Source organism: Pinus tabuliformis, chromosome 5_2, assembly GCF_031772625.1.
Source record: "Pinus tabuliformis cultivar Carrire ecotype Pingquan chromosome 5_2, CPIR1, whole genome shotgun sequence".
In the NCBI taxonomy this organism is placed as follows: Eukaryota; Viridiplantae; Streptophyta; class Pinopsida; order Pinales; family Pinaceae; genus Pinus; species Pinus tabuliformis.
In genome coordinates this window covers 853,173,534-853,199,490 of record NC_142306.1, presented here as the reverse complement: position 1 = coordinate 853,199,490, position 25,957 = coordinate 853,173,534, and the positions used below count along the sequence as shown (strand labels likewise).

Genomic DNA, 25,957 nt, shown 5'->3' with positions numbered 1-25,957 from the left:
TTGAAGAAGTTCAACAGCCACAGAGGGACAGTGACACTGATCCTAGTCTGAGTACAAATACTTGTGTTACTGAACCAGTTCCATCTATAACCGGTCCAGAGAGTCTTGTTCCTCAAAAAACTGTCGCTGTCGATTCAACCCCTTCTTCGGCACCATAAATATTTTACGGACCTGACGGTCTTCCTCTTCCACCTGGTTTGATTGTGATAGAGGAAATTGTAGAATATCCGCAAGCAAGTACTCCAACCCATTTTGGAGTAGGGGTCACTCTATTTCCTTCTACATCAGAAGTTAGTCTATCACCAGTGGAAGTTCCTGTAGAATCGCTAGGCAATCTATTGGATAGAATCAAAATGTTTGAACAACCGTCGACATCTAGGACTGTGTCGAATGACACAGTGACAACAAAACTCCCTGCCGTCACTCCGACGATGTTTTCCGGCGTACCATCTATCCCAACTAGCTCACAACCGCTAGAAGGAGTCCACCCAGGGACTATTTCGACAGTGTGGTCCGTTCCAGTTTGTTCCTCCGGAATAATATCCGGCAACTCTTATGTTGAGACTCGACAAATTGATCCCTATGGAGGTCAATTTGGGCCATCCAGTCCCCAAGGGCAAACAATCCCCTCGAGTTCCGGATTGCTACCGTATGGGGGGCAGTATGCCCTTTCATTACCCCCTCCGGTAGGATATCCATACGGGAGTTCTCAACAGTATTCAGGTTATACTGGAATTACGACAAGTGGTTGGGTACCTATGCTACCCCAACAACCAAGAGTTGTGTATTCTATGCAACAGTGTGTACCTATGTCGAACATCCCGACAACACCAGCTATTGTAACAGTGTCACAAGTTCAAACGATGCCTATTGTATGTCAACCTCAGATATCTCAGGTTGCAATGCAACAGCCCCTTGACCCTGTGACACAACCACAATCGCCAACTTGTGGGACGACACAGGTCCAAACAGGTACAATTACCCCACATCTTGGTCCTACGGTTACTATAGCGCAACAGAACACGGCTTCACAACCGTGGCTGGTGCAGTACCAACAACCACAATTCCAGCAAGTGTACCAAGGTTCTGAGCAGCAGATCTTTGCGAAAAGTGGACAACCGTAATTCAAAACGGTCAAAACCAACCACTTTACAGTGGTCAAGTCCACCAGCCATATCAGTCATACCAACATCAATTACATTATGCTGGTATGCAAAGGCCTACTGCTCAGGCGATTCCATCGTATCCTAGGTATGCTTCACCTAACCTGAATCAACAGTTACCATTCGTGGCAACTTTAGAGTTACCCGATTTACACCGGTTAACAAACGATCCAATTGCTTACGCCCCTTGGTGGCCAGCGATCCCTCACAAACTTCCATCGGACATTCCTAAATTTAATGGAAATCCAGGTGAAGACCCATCGAATCACGTGATGACTTTTCATCTGTGGTGTTCATCAAACACCCTGAACGATGATTCGATAAGGCTTCACCTTTTTCAGAGGACGTTAACGGGTCCAGCGGCAAAATGGTATATTGAATTACCTAGAGCCTCTTTCGACAATTTCAGCTCCCTAGGGAGCCACGACTTTCTTAACCCATTTTCAATTACCAATAAGGTATGAAACGGGAACAGAAATCTTAACCAACTTCAAGCAAACAACGGCCACTCATATATCCGATCATATACATGAGTGGCGTCGTCGTCGTAGGATGGTGAAAACATAAGTTCCCGATCAGCTATTAGCTGAGTGGTTTATCAAGTCATTACTTCCTACCATAACGGAAGATGTGACTAAGGGGGGAGTCGTAATAGAGGAGCAAGTTATTGCTCGTGCACAATATCTAGACTTAGTATACACTCAGTCTGGCACGCTCTACGACAAAATACCTGACGCCCCTAGACCGGAATTCTCAATTCCTCCTCCTCCTAAATCAAATAGTGACTCTCATGTCGGCGATGGTGTGATTGGCACGGCAAACACGAAATCGACAAAGGCTTCGTCTAAGAAAGCCCGTAAGACTTCAGATCAAAATGCAAAAGAAGAAATTCTTGCTTCGGAAGTAAATGTCGTATCAGCAGATAAAGGCAAAGAAACCAATCAACCAGGAATAAAGAAGAAGCAAAACAAAGGGAAGAAGAAGAAACAGGGTGAGTCATCCCCTGAAAAAACTTCTTCAGACCCTCCTAGGAAAGGGGAACCAAAAAATACATGTTTTATATGTGATGAGGATCATTGGACACAAGATTTTCCATACAGGGCTGAGCTTAAGAGGTTCTTCAAAAGTTCACAAACCTCAGCTGTGTTAACTGATTAGTTTCCCAATCCAGGTCAAAATCTGGTTGATAGTGGAAATGCTTCCCTGTCGCAAGTGCTAATGTTGTCGATCTCCAAGCAACAAAATGATGCTTTGATTTCGACAAGAAACAAAGATTACGGGAATCCACAGCTATCGAACGACAAAGGTAAATATCAACCAAGTAGTTCGACAACAACTTCGACCGAAGTTGTACTGCCCATCATTCCTGAATTAACAATAAAACCGCCAAAGGGAGTAGTACACAAGTCGACATTTAATCCTCGCGCCAGAGCGGCGCAGCATTATAACATAGTGGAAGATTTGGCCCAATCGCCATCCGCTATGTCGACTCTTGAAGTACTACAAAATTGTCCATCCCAAAGGCAGGCATTGTTATCGGCTATTGGTGGGGTTGATCCTAAGGATTCCAATCTTGTATCTATCGACCACAAAGGATACGATCCTCAGTTACCAGCTCAACTAGCTTTCCTTATTCAAGTGAAAGCCCTCAACAAAACTGTTCACCGAACAATTATTGATGAGGGGGCATCTACATGTATCATGTCAATGAGTTGCTAGAAAACTTTAGGATCTCCAACCTTGTCGCGATCTTCGACGACATTAAAAGCATTCGACGGAAGGACGTACACCCCGTACGGTATCCTAAATAACTTGAAGGTTGAACTAGGTGGAAAAACAGTAGAAATAGATGTTGAAGTCATCAATGGGAATCTTGACTACAACATCCTACTGGAAAGACCATGGATATATGCCATGGCAGCTGTAGTGTCGACTTATTTTAGGAAGATCGCATTCCCTTTTCAAGGAGGGATTACTATCGTCGACCAACAAAAATTCCTCCCTAATGGTTCACAAGTTACAGGAAGCATTCCCATGATCCATGGAAGCAACCATTCGCTTCAAGATATCGGAGTAGGCCTATTGAAAGACCCCACATTAATGGGATCTTTCGCACTTCCACCTCCCATCTATGTAGGAGAAATAGCATTAGTAGCAGCCTGCAACATGATATCTTCCACGAAGATCTCAAAAGACGATATCAACACGGATCATGCAATGGTTTTGCCCCCAAGCCCAATAGAAATATTGTAGCAATCAATGTTTCGGGCATGGGAGGCGAACCCAAGTCAACGCTCGTCAAGCATTTTGGATAGATAGGTCTAGAGAATATGGTACTCCATTAGATCCTTGGTCGAAAGTACATGGGACTGACGAAGGAATCCTACAATCAATGTTGATTGAGGGGGCACCGTGGAATGATTGCCACCATCGTTCCCTTCTTCCAGAATATGAAGAAGATACTCAACATGACCTTTATCACCCTTCAGTTTTTGAATTCCTATCAAATACTGTAAATACGGTGGATTCCGAGCGAAACTTATCCAATATTGAAGAGACTATAGCCATAAATATCTCAACTAAAACAAATGTTGTAGAGAATATTTATGTCGGCAAAGGTTGTTCTCCTTCAGAACTGGAAATATATAACGCTCTTTTTCGCGAGTTCAGAGATGTCTTTGCTTGGTCATATGATGAAATGCCAGGCATTGACTCGAGTATCGTTGAACATGAAATTAAGATGTATTCTGATGTCAAACCAGTAAGACAACGGCTTCGGCAGGTGCACCCCAAGAAAGCCGTTGCCATCAAAGCAGAAGTTGAGAAGCTTCTCCATGCTGGTTTCATCTACCCGGTTCCTCTAACCGATTGGGTATCGAATATTGTCCCTGTTATGAAAAAACAAGGGACAATTAGAGTGTGTGTCGACTATAGGGATGTAAACCAAGCTTGTCCGAAAGACAACTACCCTACACCCTTCATCGACCAGATAATTGATGAATGCGCCGGATGTGAAATCTTTTCATTCATGGATGGATTTTCTGGGTATAATCAAATAAATATCCGCCCACAGGACCAGTCAAAGACTGCATTTATTTGTCCGTGGGGCACATTCGCTTATCGAAAATTACCCTTTGGTTTAAAGAACGCAGGGGTGACGTTTCAGAGGGCAATGAATTATGCCTTCCATGACATCAAGAACATCGTTCAACCATATCTCGACGACCTTCCGGCTCATTCGCGAAAGCGGACTGATCATCCGCAGCATTTAAGAGCGATATTTCTACGTTGCTGACACTACAAGATAAGACTCAATCCACACAAATGTGTGTTTTGCATCGGTTCTGGTCGTTTACTTGGCTTTGTAGTCTCTAAGGATGGGATTCGTCTCGACCCTTGCAAGGTTCAGGCAATCATTAATTTGCCTCCACCTTCGAATTTACTTCAGATTCAGAAACTCCAAGGGAAAGCAAGCTTTCTGAGGAGGTTCATTCCAAATTACGCAGAACTTGCTAAAGGTTATACTCGTCTTTTGAAAAAGGATGTACCTTTTGTCTGGGATCAGGTGGCGCAAGCTTCCTTTGACGCTCTGAAAGATTCTCTAGTAAAAGCATCATTAATGTATGCCCCGGACTATCAAAAAGATTTTAACCTGTATCTCGCTGCAGCGGATACGACCATTGCGATGGTTTTAGTTCAAGAAGTCCATGGAATTGAACATCCAATATATTATTTAAGTAAGAACTTAAATGATATAGAAAGCAAATATTCTTATGTTGAAAAACTAGCGCTTGCGGCTGTTCAAGCAATTCAAAGATTTCGACATTATGTCCTCTTTCAGAAAACTACCATTTTATCAGATTGCAACCCCATGACTTATATACTGTCGCGACAGTTGCTGGGGGGCAAATATTCAAAATGGATAGCGATCCTTCAAGAGTTTGATCTGGAATTTGTAAAATCCAAATCAAAGAAAGCTCTAGTTTTCGCAGAATGATTGTGCGATCTCCCATCGTCGTCCAACGATGAAACATCCGAAGAATCAATCGTGGACGAGAATTTGTTTCTGATATCTACAAGCAATGAGTGGTATGGAGATATAATAATTTATCTCCAAACCCAAAAGTTCAGGCCTAATACCTCTCACTCTGAACAGAAATATATACGATACCAAGCAAAAGACTACATGATCGTCGGTGATACACTTTACCGTCGTGGTATCGATACAGTTCTGAGGAGGTGCCTCACCCATGAGGAGGCCGAAAAAGCCCTGAATGAGTGTCATTCAGGCGCGTGTGGGGGGCATCAATCTAGATATGCAATAGCACAAAAAATCTTACGAGCAGGATACTTCTGGCCAACCATGTTCAAAGATTGCATAATCGCAGTCAGAAGTTGCCATGCTTGTCAAATTTTTGATAGCAAAACCAGAAGACCACCCGCACCTTTACAGCCAATAGTTGTTGTTGGGCCTTTTGCCAAATGGGGCATCGATTTCATGCAATGTAAACCCACCTCGATCGGGGGGCATGGGTATATTATAGTCGCCGTTGACTATTTTACCAAATGGGCCGAGGCGATGCCTACATTAGATAACACTGGTGAAACAGCTGCCCTTTTCTTTTTCAATCATGTAGTCGCCAGGTTCGGCGTACCACAGGCTATAGTTAGAGATCATGGATCGCATTTTCGCAATCACATGATGGTTGAATTAGCTGCAAGCCAACGGACAAGTTGAAGCGATCAACAAGGTCCTGAAGCGTATGTTGCAAAGGATGATCGGAGTTCACAAAAGAAGGTGGCACCTAATCATGTACTCAGCCTTGTGGGCTTACCGAACATCGGTGAGGAATGCGACCGGGTTCACACCTTTCCAACTGGTGTATGGCCTGGAGGCAGTCTTACCAGTCCAGTGCGAAATTTCGTCCCTTAAACTCGCAATCGACCTCCTCCCAAGAACTTCAGAAGAAGAGGCCCGTTTCTTGGAATTAATCCAATTGGATGAAACCCGTAGTGACGCTGCTTTGGCTAACGAAGCCCATAAGAAATGAGTCAAGGCGCAGTTCGACAAAAATGTCAAACCCCGTGTCTTCTCAAAAGGTGACTTGGTCTTGCTTTACGACCAAGAATCCGAAAAATAGGGAGCAGGTAAATTTAATTCTTTATGGATGGGCCCCTATATTGTTAAACGAGTGTTAGCAAAAGGAGCCTACGAGTTAATGGATTATGACGGAATTCCACTGGCGCAGCCCCGTAATGGGTTGTACCTCAAGCGTTACTATGCTTAAATAGTAACCTGTGTGCTTTTGTTGTATTTTGTTTTCGCTAAAGTGTTTGTTTTGGTCGAATAATCCACCTTTTTACATTTATTGCAGATGTCGAACCTTTCTGAGACATGTGTGGGATATGCTGACGGAGCGAGTCATAGTTCGCGGAACCTGTCCTCCGCGGCCTGGGCCATTTTCGATCCAAGCGGCGAGTTAGTAAGTTTCAGAGGTGTGTGTATTCGGCAATCAACGAATAACATCGCTGAGTATAGCGCGTTGATAGAACTACACTCTGATGCCATCACCCATGGTATACGCCGACTAATCGTCAGGCTAGACTCACAACTCGTGATACTACAACTCAATGGTATATATTCCGTCCGCAATCCAGCCATTTATCGTATGTTTCTAAGGGTTAAGATTTTGGAAAGACAGTTTGATTTAATTCAATACCAACATATTTCCAGGAACTTAAACACATTAACTGACTCATTAGAAAACTATGTGTTAGATAGACATTTGCGACATTTATAAAAAGAAATGCATCATCAATGTTGTACAAGTGGATCATATAACTCAACCAGAATAAACCCCGAAAATCAAAATATATATATAAAAGCTGTTTATCGTTTACACATAATGTTCTGTAACCAAGACAAAATTGGTCGCATGACCCAAAAACTCAAAAATGCTAGGGGGCACCCTAGCCTAGTGATGCTCATGATAGCACGTCACGGCCTGTGCAATCATGCGCAAGAGACGAGTCCATCGTCTAGGCACACCAGTAGTATGTCACTGCAACTGTAAAGGTAACTCGTCGATCCGTACATCCGGAATACCGAGAGTAAGGCTCTCAACTTGCTCCTGCACAGCTGTAAGGGTCTCGGCCACGTCAAGGTCGTGAAGAATAACCCTCCCAGCAGCCTCCCCTGCTGGGGCAACGACTGGCGCTCTCGGGCGAACTGCTGGACGAACAGGACCAACATCTGCATGCACACATGAGTTTGATTAAAGTATTGATAGAATAAAGCACAAGGACATTATAAATGAAAGCAGTAAACAGTGATATGGTCGAAGATTTTACCAATAGCGCCCCACTGTTCGCCATCCGGTAGTACCAAATCTGGATCACCTCGGAAATCCATGCCAACATATGGATACTCGGAATAGACCATCTCCTGACGCTCGAACCACCTGAAGAAGATATCAGTGAAAGAAATCTCAGATTGACCAGCATGCCTAGACATGTGATCAACCCATCTCTGCATGCGTGGCTCGGTAGGAGAAGGCAAGTCGAGTGCAATATACTGAGGCTGCATCAGTGGTATCTTCTCCAAGGCAAAGGCAGTCAAAATAGAACCAAATCCAAAGTTCTTCAGCTTCCCGTCCTTTACCTTGGTCAACTGACTTTTCATCTGAAGAAGTACTGCATCACACCAGTTGAATACTTTCGGTTGGAGACACTCCAAGGCGTGCTGCACATAAGATCTGTTGGCAACATGAAGAGATGCACTACTGGCCATCCTACCAATAGTATACAGAATGGACCTGAGAGACCTGTCAGTAATCTCACGGATAACGACCTTGCCGTCTCTGCTCGGCTGAGATCCTTCCCTACAATACTGGCGGACATAATCTCTCACGGAGTCATTCCCTCGGGCCGAACCTGACAAAGAAATGGGGGCACCCCGCCTTGACAACCTAGTCAAGAAGTAAATGTCTACTATGGTCAAGGGGATGGATTTGCCCCTAATCTGGAATAATTGGTTGATAGGATCCCAAGCATCAAGCATATACTGCAGTAAGGAGATCTGTGCTCTCATACTAGAGATACGGAAGAACTTCAGCAGGCCACAGTTCCGCAGCGCGTTTACAGTGATAGGATCATGGAGGGCAATCATGTCCTCTTCTTCATGTTCTCATTCTCGCCATGTAAGGGTCATTTTGCTCAAAGGTCCCTGCAAAACAAACAAGAGAAAGAGTAAGATCCTGGATTTGATGAGAAACTGGCAAAATTTTCATCAAAAACTGTGCAACAAAACCAATTTTTTGTGCCCAACGCAACTAGCCAGTGTTCCACCTGCATTGAAGGTCAAACTGCCTTAAGGCAGCTTGACATTCAGCGCAAGTTTCGAGTGAACCAGCTGCGCTGATGGCAGAGCGCCCTAACAAAACCCCAGGTGCTCAGGGAGACAGGAAAACAGGCACAGAATGGAAAAATAAAACCATGAAAAGAAAGAGCTAGGGTTTAGCTCCTACCTGGTCCAGACGACGCTGAGAATCGTCCACAGAATCTCCCGAAATCAGCTGGTGAAAATCAAGGGGGAAGAGGCACCTCCAAAGCTCCAACAAACCAAGTTCAAATGAAATGGTAAAATGAGAGGTAAAAACACTTTTTAATTGCTTTTTACATAGTTCAAAGCGAAATATTAGGGTTTTAATCTCATTTTCAAATAAATGTTATTCATTTCTAACTAAGTTTGATGCAGCAATTGAGAATGCAGTATTATCTTTGAAAAGGGCAAAGCTAGTTATGGTAAAAAATCAAAGTTTGACCATATAATCGAGCAGTTTTAGCACATAGTTCATGCTCGTTAAAAAATAAACGCAAGATTCAAGCAGTTTTAGCACACAGTTCATGCTTGTTAAAAAATAAACGCAAGATCTGAGAAGTTTTAGTGCATAGTTCATGCTCGTTAAAAAATAAACATAAGATTGAGCAGTGTTTTTCCGCGTTCAAGATCGTTAAAAAATGAACTATCTTCCGGTAAATAACCACTGTGAATGTAACCTTATCTGCCATTAAAGCCTTAGTCGTGTTTGCACCATCACCTCCACTTTTCATTTGGCCGATCGTTCACCTCCATATGATTGTTTACCCATTTTGAGGAACAGCTGTGAAGAGTGATTTCACCTAGCCATCCTTGTGACACTGCCGTGATTGGAAAATTCCAACCTGTACCTGGAATCAGCTGCTAACCCTGTTTATCACTCGTTCCTCAAAAGACGAGTCTTCTTTAAGCTCTTTTCAACTGACTCGTAAAATATGAAAAGATTGCTGAGTCCTTGGCCTTCCAGCTCGTTAAAGGGACAGGAAGAGCTATCCCTCCTCTAGATTTTAATCTTTTTAGACTTGAGGGATTATTGCACAAAAATATCGAGCGCTTGTTTTGTTCGGCTCGTTAAAACTATCAAAAACTCATCCCTTCTGTATTGTTTTATACTTTTTCGGACTAAAGGGATTAGATGACGAAAAGGGACTTTTGGAGTTAACTTTATGTACCTTTTCAGACTCTCTAAAAATGAAAAGGACCGAGTTATCTTTATCGTTAGACTCGTTAAAATCACTAAATAGCGACAAACTTGTCTTTAGACGAGAACGAGTTTCACTATCGCTAGGCTCGTTAAAACATAGCGATGGGCTTGCCCGAAGGGCAGGTTATAGAACAAGGATATGTTATCCTCCTCAAGCTTGACAAAAATAAAGAGGTACTGGTCAGCAATGACTGGGGAAAAATTGGGAGAAACTAAAGAAAACTTTGCTGGTAGCAAGTCGCTATTGAACATGACACTTTTCCTTCGTACCACAATCGGGTTGGGTTGTTTCATTCACCGGTGACATCACCATGGTCTCGCCATACCATCCATATTTGGGGTAATGCTACCAATCCATCGCATCAGTGTCGCCATATGTTCAAGAGAAGTCGTTCAGAAAAGTCAACCGTGTCCCATCCACTGCCATACATTATCCTTCATCCTTTCATGACCGCCACCCTAAATCATATGTCACAGATCGTTTTCACCTCCATCAAAATCATTAGCTCCGTTCTGTGTCACTGATGTGGGATTCATTAAGGCCCTCCTTTGACGGATCGCTTCTTGTCGACATCAGCTCATTATCCAAGAAGTGGATCTAGGAACAACCCCTTCAGTACTTTGAAGCTTGCATGCCTCAATGGAAATTTTCTCACTTTCGGCGACAGGTATACATCAATGACCTTCGACCGAAAGATTTTGCGTGGTGTTCGACGCCAAGTCCTTTATTCACACCACGTGAATTGTACTGCAGTACCTTGAGGGTCATTATCATTATCGGTGATTCCTCTCGCGCTTGTTAACGGTTTACCTCATTGACCGGTAATCAAGTGATGTCTTTCCATGTTCGACTTCAGAACATTTCTCACATGGATCAACTTGTACTTAGAGTGAAGATCGAACGAGTTTGAAGACCCCGGATCTAGTTTCATCCATCCGGGCTGCGATATATATTCAGGAAAGATAAAGACATTGACATGTACATCATTGCAGCAGATAATCATCCTACTCAAAGGATGATAATTTCATCAAAATTATCAGTCTACCATCAGACGATTGTCTATTCTATGTACAGAAAAATGAATTTATAAAGCTGAGCATGGGAATGCCCGCCTCAGCTAGATCATGAAAGCAGTATGAAAAATAATGTATTGTATTGTATCGTATTACAGGTCTCCTCCCAGCATTGGATGAACTTCGGATCCTCTTGGATAAACCATTTCACCCGATAAACGGCCTCATACTTTAGGGGTCAACTGTTATAGACATTTTTGTGCCTTACAACATTGAGCATGAAATGTCCATAATCTAAGGGATCCAAAGTCCCTAAACATGTTGTTCCTACCCCTAGAGGAACAAGGCTAAAAAACCACAGCAATTCACAGAAGTTCTCCACCAGAAACTGCTCAAAAACAAGTCAATTCAGGATCATGTCAATGGCTCCATTGGTTGTATGCACTGAATGTCAAAGCCAACACTGGCTACCTGCGCTGAGCGAGAGTGGACATGTGGCAAGCTCATTTCTCAAGGTGTCAAAACCCAGGAAGCTTCCAAAATGACACTTGCCTCAGGGAATTCGACTATGATGAGTAAGAGGTTCCAAATCTCCAAGTGGAAGCAAGAACCTCCAAGTGGAATCAAGAACTGACAGAGGGAGAGGACACTAGTCAGATCTCAAGCTGACTCATCCTCTCTCCAAACATCTATATATGGATCTATCCTCCATGAGATCTAGAGGCTGGAATTTTGTTATTGCAAAGAATTGCTGTTGGTTTGAGATTGAAATCATTGGGTGCTTAATGCTTTGAAGGGAGGTGAAGATAGGAATTCCATTTTGCTGGGAAGGAGATGCTGGATTGGAGCCCTCTGGGTTGTATCTCTTCCTGAACCTTGTTATTCATCAATAAAGCTATCTTGGTTTCTCCTATATACTGATGTATCTTTGATGTCTGATTGCATTAGTATGTTTAGTTTACTTCTAATCCTGAACTAGTTATGATTATGAATCTATGTCTTTGTGTAGTGTTCTTCTCTTGTAATATTGCAGAGACCTGTTGAAGCTGGGCGAGCGAGAAGACAAGTAGCTGTGAACTCCCAAAGAGAAGAGAAACTGGATCGAGGGACAAACGGAAGACACCGGTTAGTCCATCCATCTCTCTTCATTCTAATTCATAAAGAAAGAATACTAGAATAGTTGTCTCTGTTTGTTGCTAAGGCACTGTCACACCTTAGGTGGATAGGATCGTCCTGCATAGGCATTTTTCCCCACAATAGATATATATACCCCTCATTTGTAGATGCAAAAGACTTTTCACCTTGTCTCCTCCCACATCGCCTTGAGATTCTGTAGTCTTTTCTTTGAGGAGTGAGTAGTGGCTTTGATGCCCTACTAATGGGGTTAGTGATGTAATGGTGTATAGATGTGTCTTGGAACTTTCTCTTAATTCAGAAGTGTTGGGTTGTGTTATATTCTTTCCATGACTACCCTTCCTAGTTAACCGAGGGGGTTAGAGGGGCGGTGGAGCCCCCCCTTTGTTGCACAATGGGGGGGTCACAGGGGCGGTGGCAAACCCCCTTGTCTAGTGGGTTTGAGGGGGGCGGGTAGGTCCCCTCTACGGGGTCTGGGGCAGCACCCTGGGTAAAAAAAATTTGGACCCTATATTGGGTGGGGTGAACCTACCTATGGTTTTGTGCATGGTTTTCGCACATGGTTTTGGGCACAATGGTTTTCGGTCCATGGTATTGGATGCTTCGACATGTATATATATGTATTGCAACATTGAAAGGAGCATAATGAAAAATCAATTCGATAGTCCTGGTTTTGGGATCTAGGGGAAAATATTTGTGTATAGGTGTTTTATGTGTTATGCTCTCGCATTGTTTATCTTATGTGTTTTAGAATTCATATGTAGGTAATTTTTGTACGGGCTTAAAACCTACAAGAAAAATGTTAACATGGCAACACGTTTTCACACATGTATTGTATTCGTTTGTAAGACTATTCTTTGGATGCTTGTAATGCATGTTTCTTTAACCTGTATTAAGAAAGTTGAACTATTTCAGTTGTTTTAGTACATATGTTGTTGGAAATGTGTTGTATCGGTTACTAATATTGTCTCGTCTGTGTGGACTATTCTGCCAGACACTCGACAGGTTCATCCTCGTAAACTTGTGATAACGACCGTCGTGCTTGTGTGGATAAATTCGTTGGGTGTTGTACGTGCTATCTCTTCACTTTGTGTTGTGACTTCTGCATCTGTGTGGACTACTCCGCCGGAAGCTGTGCATGTCCTACTGTGTTGTGTGTCTCTAATAGAGTTGGGACTATTCCCTTTCGACTTGAGACTCACTCTCACCCTCTCCCTCTACAGTGAAAGAAATTTGACATAAGCGACACTAAGCACTCACCAAGCACACAGACCTCGTTGTTTGAAGACCAAGTATACCACTCTCATGTTCTAACAAGTAAGAGCTAAGACATATCTTTAAGATAGTGGCAACTAGGCCATCATACCGGATGGGACTTATACAACAAATAGTGTGAGGTCTAGTTGGGACTTCATATCGAGGAAATCCTTTGAATGTTGGTAGGTCCAACACCGTCAACTTTTTCAGCACTAGAAGGAGGGCTAGATGACAAGCTAAGCCCATTAAATCTGGTTTGAATCTCCTACCAAATTGATCATACACAATTCGTGCTCCTGGGGTGTTTCTCTCATTTCTCCCTTAATAAAATATCAATCCCTGATGAGCTTCTCAATCACTTGTCCTTGTTAAAGTTTGATGATGAGGAAAGAACATCTGTAACCAAGCACATTTTTGATTTTCTTCATTTCTGTAAATATCATGAAAATGATAGTGAAGATATTGTTTGTGTAGTTTTATTCCTCGCACTTGAAGCTCATGCTAATCGGTGGTGTCATACCCTGCCACCTTCTTCTGTCCATTCCCTTCTCACTCTCCTCAAGGAGCTCCATCAAGCCTTCGATAAATGTAACCACCAAGATGTCTATGAAAGAATCTATCATTTAAGAATGAAGCATGGTGAATCAATTTAGTACTTTTATACCCACACCCTTAACCTCTGTAATGAAATTCCTAAATGGTTTGTGGACCTTGACTTCATGAGACAAGAGTTGAAACTCTTGGTTCATGTTTTTCGAGACGGTGAACCCCTTGATTGCCCTTCTACCTCGACTCTTGAGGATCATAAGGCCCCTTAGTTTGTAGAGGAGGAGCCCAACACCCTATTTGTTCCTTGTCCTCCTCCCTTTCCAGTCTCAAAGTAGGTGCCCCTTTGTAGTGGTCACAAATCTAAGAAATCTGCACGACGAATATCCCCTTGCAGCAGTCGTAAAGCTCAGGAATCCACGTAGAGTGTTCCCAACTCATCTTTTGATTCATCTCCTGCTGCAATGGAGGAAATTCCAGAATGGCTCGGAAACTCTATGGTGAAGACTCATTCCTCTATTCCATAAGAGGACATCACCGTTCATAACCTAAGTTTCGAGTTTGATTTGCATCTCTACCATCCTCCACCGTCTACAAGCCATGACTCCTTATACCATGAGTCACTTGATCAATCCACTTCACAAGCTAGCTGTGTGCATTCTCTTGATTCTCAAGTTGTTGGCTCAAATTGCATTCATGTGCAAGGCAGTCTCATTACATAGGCGAAGGAGCAAGAAGGTGAAGACACAATCAATTCTTTTTCTATGTTTCAAAATGGTTCACATCAAGACAATGAGCTTCCATTCTTGACTGATTAACAATCTGCTAATCTTGGTGAAACATCTTGCATAAATAATTCTTTCGATCAACCTCCTGTATTGGGCTATCATCACTCCCATGCTTCCGTATGTGGTGATGAATGCCCAAACACATCATTTGATCTATTGTTCTCTCATGTACACTCTAACTCAGATTTGGAATGTGCACTGGTCAAAGTAGACAACCATATTGAAACTTCCTCTTCACCCCACTTTCTGTTGTGTCCTACCATCCATAGCACATTAACATGTGGCGAAGATACACCACGTTCTCTTGTTTCCTCATTTGATGAGTTATCTCCTCGATCGACACAACGCAGTGACATTGTCCATGATGAAAACAATCCCAACGCACAGGACTCTTTCTGCTCGTCATCCTCTTCTGTGTTGCATGAAGAAAACGTGTAAAGTCAACCTGATGAAATTGAAAAATTTGTTGAAGAATATGATAGAGATGGTTTCCATCCTAAGAGTAGTTTTGAAATAAGCAACAACAACCATCCTCAAGCCATGGATGATCTGGTTAACATCTCAAAATGGAAATTTTTAATTTTTGAAAGTCCGGGACATCCTAAGGAATAAAGGCACTTCAACGTTCATTGATGGTTATGTCAAGACCTCGCGACTCTAGTAAGCCCCTCGAACCAAAATAGATCTCGTTTCTCATGCACAATCTGTCTATCTTCATGGTTGCACTCAATGTGGATCCCCATGTAAAAAATATTTACTATTCCGGGTGTGATATTTCAAAATTTCAAATTTTCACTAATGACCAAATCCACGAGTCTTTTGTAGCATGTCCCTCTTCATGCACTTATCTTACATCTAATTCAGGCTGGGAGTGTCTGTCTATTATTCAATCATGGAACTGTGAAGTTGATCATCTCAAAGACTATATTTGTCTGGAATCATAGTTATTGGATGTTTTCTCTTGTGATCAATGCCTTGGACTTCTTGTGAATCTTGCACTTCAAATCTCCCCATGTGATGACGAGTGCATAAGCTATCACGCGAATCAAGTTCTCCTCATTTCACCCCACCCCAATTGTCTTCACACGTTCACAGTGCTGACATCCTTTCTACATTCCTGTGATGACCATGATGCCTACGCAATTTTTCACCATTTGTAGGCAGGTGTTCTATCAAACCTAGCGCACAACAAACTTGGTTCCATCATTCAGAGTGTTTGCAAGATTGTTCAAAGATATTCTTTGATCATGTCCAACTTGGAATCTGGCATGTTGACCAACACATATGATATTTATTCTATCTCGAGTGATTGTCATGCAGTTTATCATTTTCCCAATAGTAAATCCAATGAAATTGGCTTCGTTCACTATGATCTTCGCTGTGTAACATCTTTCTCCTCATAATTCTGTCAAGCAGGTTAGGCTCTTTGGCCTGTGATGATGACTATGGCAAGTCCTCAATGTCTTGACATGATTGACGAGAATGATCAGATCTGTCTCATTGTACTAGATTCCCATCGTGATCCCCTCTCTCGAATCAAGAATCCATATTCTCAAAGATCACAAGTCTTTCAAAACAACCATCACAAATTTTATGATTCGATCGCTGAATGACTGACAATATTACTTGGCGAGTCCTTCCTTGCCCTCGCTAATAAACTTGGTGCATATGAACACACACTTGCAAGAGGCTTATGAGGTTTGTTGAAAACAAATAGTCATCATAGAGGTAAGCATGTGTGTTGGGTGGTTGTGACACATCTTTCTTCCCACAGACAAGACCTTCTCTCTCGTGTGCAAGATTGTCAATTGTTTGTATTTTCTGTCGAAAACTATTTTGTATTTGTTTTAATCGCTTGTACCTTTGTGATTGCAGGTTGGGTATGTGATGGGCCTCTAAATTAGACATAAATTAACGCCCATGACTCTAAATTAAATATAAATTAAGGCCTATGACCATCCTTCAACACATTAAACCTCTCTTCTTGCATTAGATAATGTATTTTTAACTTTAATATATTCATTAGGAAGGTTTATGAATAATTGCATATTTGTGCCTAATATTATTTATTTTTGTGGAATATTATGAGAATATTGGGAAGATTATGGAGATTTCGAGGAGGAGATAGTTTAGGGACTTTCTCCCTACTACAAGAAGATCAATAATAAATAATAAATCAACAAGATATTATGGAATTATGGCACATATTTTGGAACTCCAATGACTAAGAAAATCTAGGAATGTGTTCCTTGCCATTTAATGTAGATTTCTAGTATTGGGGACCAGATCCACTAATCAAGGGATTTTGGTGGGAAAGCTTCCTCCATTCATGAGGAATAATTCCTAATAATTTTGTATAAGTACCAAGTCGAATTTGCCTCTAGGGATAAATTTTCATTAATGTTCTTGTGGAGAGAACTCATATTTTTGCAAATCCATTGTATTTTCTTGCAGGGATGTAATTGTATTGATGAAATAATGATTATTGGTGTCATGTTAAGCTTCTAAATCTTGTTCTCCTCCATAGGTATCTAATTTTCCTTGGGCTTGGCCATCCCAGGAGCCTCAAAGCCCTTTTGTATCATTTTCTGTCCTTCTTTTCACTTCTTTTTTTTTCCCTTGGAAAAAGTAATAATTTCTATTAATGGTGAGAAATTACATTCTATATATGCCATAGCATATGCATATTGAGGCTAGTTGCCTCCCAAAAAAAAACCATACAACAAGCATATAAGTTTTGCAACAATCTTTGCACAGGGAGGTTGTGAAAGTATCAAAACTATTGTAACCGACAAGGTAAGTAACTGTACCAAAATATCCTGTGTTCTTCACGTAGGGAGAGCATGAAGGTCTGAAAAAGTAAAGTCACTAAAATATTCTTTGCTATATGATTGTCAAAAAAATTTCTAAGAGAGTTTTTAACACCATATATACTGAACTATAAACAACATTGACAAAACTAGTAAAGGAGCCAAAAAAGATAACCAGAAGTGTATAAAGAAAGACAGTGTGATTATGTCTCCTGATGTAAATGTAGATCTATGAATGGTCTGTGGTAGTATTGATGGAAGGTTCCATCAACTTCTTCCTGAATCAACCAGTCCTCTTCCTGCCTACGCGCTGCCTCCTTTGATAGGTAGTCTGCCCCTGTGTTGCGCTCCCTGTAAATGTGATGACAGACAAAGTTATCAAAAGATGCCATAAGTTTGTGAGCCTCATCCAATATATGTCTCAATGTAAAAGCAGTGCAATGAGAAGTTATGTTGAGCCAATTGTAAACAAGTTTGGAATCCCCAAACAATTGGAGATGTGAGCAGTCTTTCTCTAGAGCAAAGTGGATGAGATGTTTGGCAGTGGTTAGCTTAGCAAAGTTGTTTGTGCCTCTTCCCAGGTTCATTTGGATCTTGAAACAGTGGGATTCCCTTAGGTAGAGTATGGTGCTCCCCCCCCCCACAGCCCTCTTCTTGGGCTGAGCCATCAAAATAGGCCCAAGGATATGCTTTATCTATGAGCTCAGGTTGAATGTTTCTAGAGGGAGTCTGAGAGGTGTCTTCAGGCAGTGAGTCAAAGTCTGCGAGGATACGAGATCTAATGGAGAGCCAAAGGGGATCCTTATGGTAAAAAATGGCCTGGTTCCTTGTCGTCCAAAAATCCCAGCACATCAGAAGGGGAAGATTTCTGCCTCTACCCCTGTGCCTCTCTAGCTAATCCAGCCAGGCCTCCATGATAGATCTTCCTTGCCAACGCTAAAGGGAAGTGGAGGGGCCTATAATAAGGTTCCATTGCTCAGAGATAATAGGGCAGTGCAGGAATAAGTGTTCAGTGCTTTCCTCATTGTTCCTGCATAGGTGACACCAAAAAGGACCATGGAAGGATCACTTCATTAAGTTTGAGCCGGTGGGGATTTTGTTGAAAAGGATGGTCCACATGAGCAATCGCGTTCTAGGGGATGCTTTAAGCTTCCAAAGGGCTTTCCACCAGGGCTGTACATTCTCTGGTTTAACGATCTCCATGAGTTTCAGATACCCTTCCTTGGGCGAGTATCTCCCATTTTTTGCATATGCCCACACAATTTCATCCTCTCCTTCCATTATCCTGATGTGAGCTTGAGTAAGAGCCTCGGTGAATCCCTCCCAAGCCTGATGCCAATGGGCTGGAAGGTGGAGGTCTTGTGCTGACTTCCAGGCCTGCTGAAAAAGAGTGGTATTTGCCAGATCAGCAATATGGCATAGATGAGTATGTCCTTGTTTCGCTAGGAGTTCTATCACCTCTGCTGGGAGCCTGTGAGCATTCCCACATCCGATCCAGGGGTCCACACCTATACAGACTGCATTCCCCTCATGAATCCTCCAAGTTAATCCTTCCCGTATAAGGGGGAGGGAGTTTAGCACCACTTTCCAGATAATGGACAGGTTACTGCTAGCCCTATGATCCCTCTGAATCCAGTCCATAGTGTTTTCAGGGGAGATGTACTTAGCATAAGCTACTTTTGTCCATAGGCTTTGCATGGTGATAAGTTGCCAACCCAATTTTGCAGCCAAAGCTTTGGCGAAGAGGTCCAACGTTTTTATGCCCCAACCCCCCCATCTCTTGGGCTTAGCAATTGTGTCCCATTTTACCCAGGCGAAGAGATTTCCCTGCTTATTGCCTTTCCATAGAAACCTACTGCATATTTTTTGTAGCTTGGCTAGAATTCCCCTTGGGATCTAGGCCAGAGTCATCCAGTATACCGGTGTCACTTCTAGCACAACTTTTATGAGAATGAGCCTACCTGCTCGAGAGAGATATCTGTTGTACCAAGTGTTCAATCTCTTTTTTACCTTGGAGATGAGCCAAGTCTAGTCTGCAATTTTGTAGCCCAATGGTTTCAACTGGAATCCTAAATAAGCCAGTCCCCCAGAGGTTGTAAGGTAAAAGGGAAACGACGGAGAGCGAATTGTACTTCGAGATGGGAGCAACCTACTGCAGTCAGAGTGGACTTGTGAACATTAATAATCATGCCTGTTGCCTTCTGGAAGAGATCAAAAACATACTGTAATGTTGTGGTGTCACCAATACTGCCATTCAAGAAGATGAGCACATCATCCACAAACAGTAAGTGGGTAAGGAAGCAGTTGTCCATGATTTTTATCCCCACTATTCTACCCCTTCTGTGTTCGGCCCCTATAGAACTGCTGAGTCCCTCCATGATAAGAAGGAATAACAGGGGCGAGAGGGGGCATCCCAGCCTAAGACCACTCTCCGCCGAGAACAATGGAGTGGGAGCTCCATTGAGAAAAACACTGTATGAAACATCAGTGATGCAGCTCATGATCCATTTGATATACATGTGAGGGAAGCCCAGATGTGTAAGCAGCAGGTAGATATAGAGCTAGTTTGCTCTATCAAAAGCCTTGGATAGATCCACCTTTAAGATCATCCCTTTCAGGTTCTTACAGTGCACCGAGTGGAGGAGTTCTTGGGCTGTTTCGACAACTTCATGTATCTAGTGGTGTTGAAAGAAGGAAAATTGTTCAGGGGAGATATGAGCCGAGAGGATGGGCTTGAGCCTGTTAGCTAGGATTTTAGCTATTATCTTATAAAGGTAGTTGCACAGCGAGATGGGCCAAAAGTCATTAAAAGAGGTAGGCTTGTCGGATTTGGGGATGAGAGCAATGAAAGTGGAACTGATAGCGAGGGACATTCTTATGGAGAGGCGGCAATGCTCCACCACCTTAAGTAGATCCAGACCCAAGATGTCAAAGAAAGCTAGGTAGAATTCTATGGACCAGCCATCAGGTCTCGGGCTCCTGTCTCTTTGGAAGCCTTCGATGGTAGCCTCTAGCTCCCCCAATGTTACTTCCTTAATTAGTTGCTCCCCTTCCTCTGCATCCACAAACCTGGGGAATAGCTCAGCTACACACATGATTTCTAGCATATTGGCTTCCCTTGGGGCCGCGTATATATTCTTGAAGTGTAAGGTGGCTAAAGAAGCGAGCTCTCTGGAGGTACTGACCTGATGTCCCTGATCATTTTGAAGCTCCCAGATGGTGTTGATAGCTTTCCGCCCATTGGCAAAGCGGTGATAGAACTTTGTGTTTTCATCTCCCTCCTTAAGCCAGATCGCTTGGCTTCTTAGGCACCAGATTTCTTCTCTATCCTTGAGGATTTGGATCCTCAGCTTGGTTAAGTGTGAATATTGTTCTTTTTGTTCCATAGAGGTGAATGTACCCTCCAATTGATCTTCAAGATCTGCGATGGCCTGCTCTGCTTGGATTAAGATTAAGTCTTCCTGTTCCCTTTTCTTGTGCGCCCATTCTCTGGATAAGCCCTTAATTTCCTTGAGATTACTGACAAAGCCTTTTGTTGGGTCCTCCTCCTCTGAGATTGGATGGGATTTCCAGAAGTCCGAGACGAGCTTGATGTAGGAGGGGTCCCGAAGCCAGGTAGAATTGAATTTGAAAGGAGCTGAGATCTTGTGGGATCGATCACCAACTTCCAGGTAGATAGGCCGATGGTCCGAGATTCCCCTGTTGCCTACCCATTTCCTAGACCGGGAGTGACTGATGTGGAATGCCTCCTTAATAATGAATCGGTCCAATCTCCTGGCCAGGCTTTGGCTTCCAGTACAGTTGTTTCTCCAAGTGTGCTGGATCTTGGCAGAAGGGATATCAATCCAGTGGTGATCCTCTAACAACTGCTTGAAGAAATCAGATAGTGGGTCTATCTATGCCATGTGGCCCTATGATTCCATGTAGCCCAGAGAGAAATTCAGGTCCCCGCTTAGCATCACATTGTCAGCTTGGAGGAGAGAGGAGCTAAGGAGCCTTCGCCAGAAGGACTCCCTATTGTGGCAGGGACCATAGACATTGATGATCCTCATCTCATCCTCCAGGTCCTTGGAGTAGATATCCGCTCCCAAGAAACCCCCACCACCCCAGATGTTCTTCAGTACAATGGATCTGTTCTTAAACCCAACTGCAACCCCCCCAGAATGACCCGAGACGTCTAGAGCATGGAAAGTCCAGCCCGACAGCCATGAGTTCAGAAGGGGGATGACTGATTCCGCCTTGCTTAGGGTTTCTTGTAGAAGGATCACATCAACCAATTCAGATAAGAATAGTCGCTTCATGGCTAAATTTTTCTCAGGGCTAGCCAACCCTCTGCAGTTGAAGGACAAAAGCTTCATGGAGGAGGGGGGGGGGTAGGGTGTCCTTTGCTCTAAGAACCCTTTCTATGGTTTGCTGCTTACCTTGAACCACCTCATCGCCCGCTTTTTCTTTTGCCTTGTTAAGGCTGGATGGTCTACCTCTTCCTGGTCTGGGGGAGAGAAGGGAAGGAACTACATCTAGCCCTATGGCATCCGACTCTCTCTGCTTAGCTATGGATCGGGTAGTATACCTCGGAGTCGAATTTACCGAGGGGGAAGGAGGCGGGAGGGAGGAGATCGGGGTGGAAGAGAGAGAGCATGAGGTGTATATGGGCGACGGTGTTGGGAGGGAGCAGGACATGTAGGAATGTCTTGTCCGATGGGGGAGGGGAGGGAGCCAGGATTCAGGAGCAGGGTCGGGGGAGAGCAGGGAGGGGGGGGGGAATCAAAACCGGAGGAGGCAACTGGGAGGAGAGCGATAACAAAGATGCAGTAAGATGTGAAACAGAGGCATCAGAAGATAGAGACATACCTGAAGAGAAGACGTCGCCTTTTGTTGCCTTGGAATGCGTCAATGGTGGAGAGGGAGGCCTGATAGGTTCTTGCCTATTTTCTTCACAGCAGGTGCAAGCAGCGCCTCCAATGTGTCCAAAGTTTTGTTCTGCTCCGCCATCTGAGTCACAGCTGCCTGTGGAGGGGGTTGATCATTCACTGGGTCTTTTTCCTGCTCTTGGAGGTCCTACTTGTGGTTCTTGAGGAGGGAACAGGCTTTGTAGAGATGACCCACCTGATGACACCTCCTGCATCGATAGGGGATGCCTTTGTAATCCAGCAACTATTTCCTCGAGAAAGATCTCCATTGGATGATGATGTTTTCCTGAAGACCACCTCTGGTGTCTAAGTGCACAAGTATCCTTGCATAGGCCATCATTCCCGTGGTCTGGTAAGACTTATCAAACTCCATGAAGGTGCCCAGAGAGTTCCCAATTTTCTGGAATATGTCCTCAGACCAGTACTGAAGAGGTAGCCCCGGGAGCCTGATCCACACCAGCCCGACCCCAATTTGTTTAGTCTCTGGGTCAAAGAGTGGCGTCCACCTCTTGAGGAGTACTGGCGCTTTTTCAAAATGCCAAAATGAAGAGAGAACCCAACTCGTATGGTCGGCCCTAGCAAAACGCAGGGCAAACCATCCGCGAACGAAGGTTTGGACGAAAGGGATGTCCGCCAAATGTTGTCCCCAGATCTCCGTGGCCCAAGATTTCAGTCTGTCTGCGGAATAATTCCTGCCTCTGATACGTCCCACCAAGACTCTGTCTGCGTAATCCATCGCATCCCCCCACTGAATGTCTTCTTCGAGCTGGAGGATAATGTTTGCAGGCCTGGATTTAAAATGCCTTTGTTTCTTCATGGGTCGAGAGGACATGTGCCTAGGGTTTTCTGAGACCCTCGCCTCTTCCGGAGCTGCGGATGGTGGAAGGGGGTTAGGGCTTGGGGGGAGATCGGGGACTGCTTCAGGAAGGGGGGGACCAAGGAAAAGCTTCCCGAGGGGATGGAGGGAGCTGAGGTCGGGAGGGGAGCTGCCAGTGGGGGGACTTCAGGTAAGGCGTCAGATAGCAATGCAAATGGGGGACCCATTGGCTCCGAAGGACCCGCGTGATTCAGAGAAGAGTGAAGATAGTCTGAGAGAAACCCTAGGGTAGCCGGGGAAGGCACAACGAAGGGCGTCCAGGAGGAGCATTCATCTGGCTGAGCAGAAATAGAGTGAATAGGGCCCGATGACTGAGGGAAATCATCGAAATTACCAGATAGACTTTCACTATACAAACCTCCGGAAGCTGCAAACGTGGAGCGCCAGAGCAACAGAGAGTCTGAATAATCCACCTCATCTATGTCCATCGTGACAACTACGTTAAGAATGGTAAACCACCTCGGAACCAGCTAGCCGTCAGAAATTGGCACTGATAGCGATGGAGAACGGGACCAACCTTGAGCGAGGAATCCGGACGCAAAAACCTATACGGGGCTAACAGATGGGTAACCGATGGGGTGGGTGTGAGAGCAAGCCTATGCATAGCTCTCCTCTTTGTAAACAAAACCCTTGCGGTTAAAACGATAGAGTGAAAATAATAGAGTTTAGGCTTCTGTGATCCATATTAAGTTAGAGAAAGATTTCGGCGTAAATCACATGGAAAATCATTTGTCGACGCGTTTCGAACCAACCAGTGTGGTTCATCGTCAGGACAAGATGAAGAAAACAGATCTAGCTTAGCATGTTATATAGACCGAGCAGAGCCTCCAACGGCTAGTTTGACCCAACCGCTAATATTGACCAAAGGACCAGGATCGAAATAAAAGATAATCAATAAAAATCAAAAAATTAAAGGTCAAATTACTAATAAAAGAAAATTAGTTGCAAAGGACCGCTTCTAAGAAAAAATTAGGTGAGAATAAAAAAAAATAATAAAAATAACAATTTAATATATAAAAACCCGAAATAAAAATAGTAAAAATAAAACAAATACACAAACAAAAATAAAAATAAATAAAATAAAAGAGAAATCAAATAAAAATAAACCGCTAGATATGAATAAGAGTTAAACGTGAATAAACATGAATAAAAATAAAAACAAAATAAAATAAAAATAAGTAAATAAAATAAAAAACAAAACAATAGTAAAATTAAATAAAATAATAAACTTAAAAATAAATCAAGTGATAATAAATTAACTAAATTAATTAAATTAATAAAAATTAAAAATTAATAATAAAAATAATAAAAATAACTAGCTAGATAAACGAATAATAATAATAAAACACGAAAGAATGAAATAAAATAATAATAAATAAATAAAATTGAATAACCAAGAGGGAATAAATTAAATAATAAGCTTAAAAATAATAAATTAATTAAATTAATTAATTAAACCCCCCCCCCCCCCCCGGCGTGAGGGTGTAAAATTAAATGGCATATGTTGGCCTGAGGCTCAGGTACCGAGGAGTGTCAGGGGCAGCTGCAGGACCGATGCGGTCTGTAGGACCCCATACCCGCGACCACCGTTCTTCTCAAGCCATGCCATTCCGTTGCAGGGTCGCCATGCCGTTCCTCTAAAAACCTCTAATAATTACACATCATAATCAAACATTACAATAACATTAAAAACTACAACGTTCATAATTTTACTTCTCTCCTTCTTTTCACTTCTTATTCACATGCATCTCTTGTTTTTATTTCTTTCTACTTCTGCATTTAGTATTAATGATTTCTTGTTGTAGGGTTGGATTAAATGGTTAATGTAAGTTATTTTGCAGGATCACAAGCATTATTTCATCCTTGTAAAATATTTGGAAGGTCATAGTAGTCATTGATCTACTTGGTTTAGCTTTCTTATTCGCAAATCTAGATTTTTGGAACTCCTTTGTGGCAAAGAAAAATAAATTTATGCTATTTTTTAGAGCATGATAACGATCTTCAATCGATTTGGTTCCACTTGAATTAGATCAAAAAATCATTCTAGTTCATTAAAAAAACTACCCCACTACATTTGGACTTGATTAGCTTAGGCATTTTATAGATTTATTAGCTCACTAGTTATTGAATTTCTAGATTTTCGACTAGTAATTTTGTGCTATTTTTTAACATGGATTAACAGAGGTCTTTTTGAGTGATTCCACTTGGAATGAGGACCTAAGACATCCTAGTCAATAAAAAAATTTGGCGCATACAATTTGGATTTGATTTGTTTAGTCATTCGATGAATTATAATTTCGTATAGTAAATCTGTAACATCCTGTAGTAAATTAGGGGATCCTGTAGGAAATCCTATAGCATCCTGTAGCATCTTGTAGGAAAGCCTATTTTGAGCAAGAATTGAGAAAAATCATCATTGAAGCTCGGATGAGGCCTCTACTTGCCCTCCATGCTATCAAGAGTATTTTAACCCTCTTGCTCCACACTTGTCTCCCTCGCCAAAGATCAAGGAAATATTAGCATTTGCATTTATAAAGTAAAGAGATTTTGAAAAATGAGTCCTTTTATATTTACACATGCATGCAACAGTTAGTACTCTCTAGATCATATTTCATGCTCAGTTAGTTTAAATCATCACATGTGATAAATATGGTTAAGTTATGTTTCTTTTACATTTAGTTCATGATCTTTATGTAATTAGAGTAAGTCTATTTCCTTGTACTATTTTTCTTGCAATAGGTTAAGGTTCCATTTCAAACATTCCATTTTCTAAAATTAGTTTATGATTTTACTTAAGTACATGCACTCGATTACATCATGACAAAAAATGAAGGACACATTGTATGCTACACATATAGTGTCGATACCTCTTAAGT

At 42.5% G+C, this 25,957-nt stretch overlaps 2 protein-coding genes across 2 annotated transcripts in view; one reads left to right on the top strand and one right to left on the bottom strand.

Moving 5' to 3' along the window:
- LOC149161988 (uncharacterized) overlaps positions 1-20,206 on the top strand; it is a 69,262-nt gene extending 49,056 nt beyond the window's left edge. Inside the window, exon 6 of the mRNA XM_089435064.1 lies at positions 20,069-20,206. Within this exon, the coding sequence (XP_089291190.1) occupies positions 20,069-20,206 (138 nt within the window). The remainder of the gene's footprint in view (positions 1-20,068) is intronic.
- A 2,242-nt stretch (positions 20,207-22,448) lies between these two features.
- Positions 22,449-23,021, bottom strand: LOC149161987 (uncharacterized). The gene has a single exon (XM_089435063.1). It carries the CDS (start codon positions 23,019-23,021, stop codon positions 22,449-22,451), a length of 573 nt encoding a protein of 190 aa, XP_089291189.1.
- Positions 23,022-25,957: the final 2,936 nt, after the last annotated feature.

Excerpts from the sequence above, each read along its gene's own strand:
- LOC149161987 (XM_089435063.1), bottom strand. The coding sequence starts at position 23,021 with ATGAAGAAACAAAGGCATTTTAAATCCAGGCCTGCAAACATTATCCTC.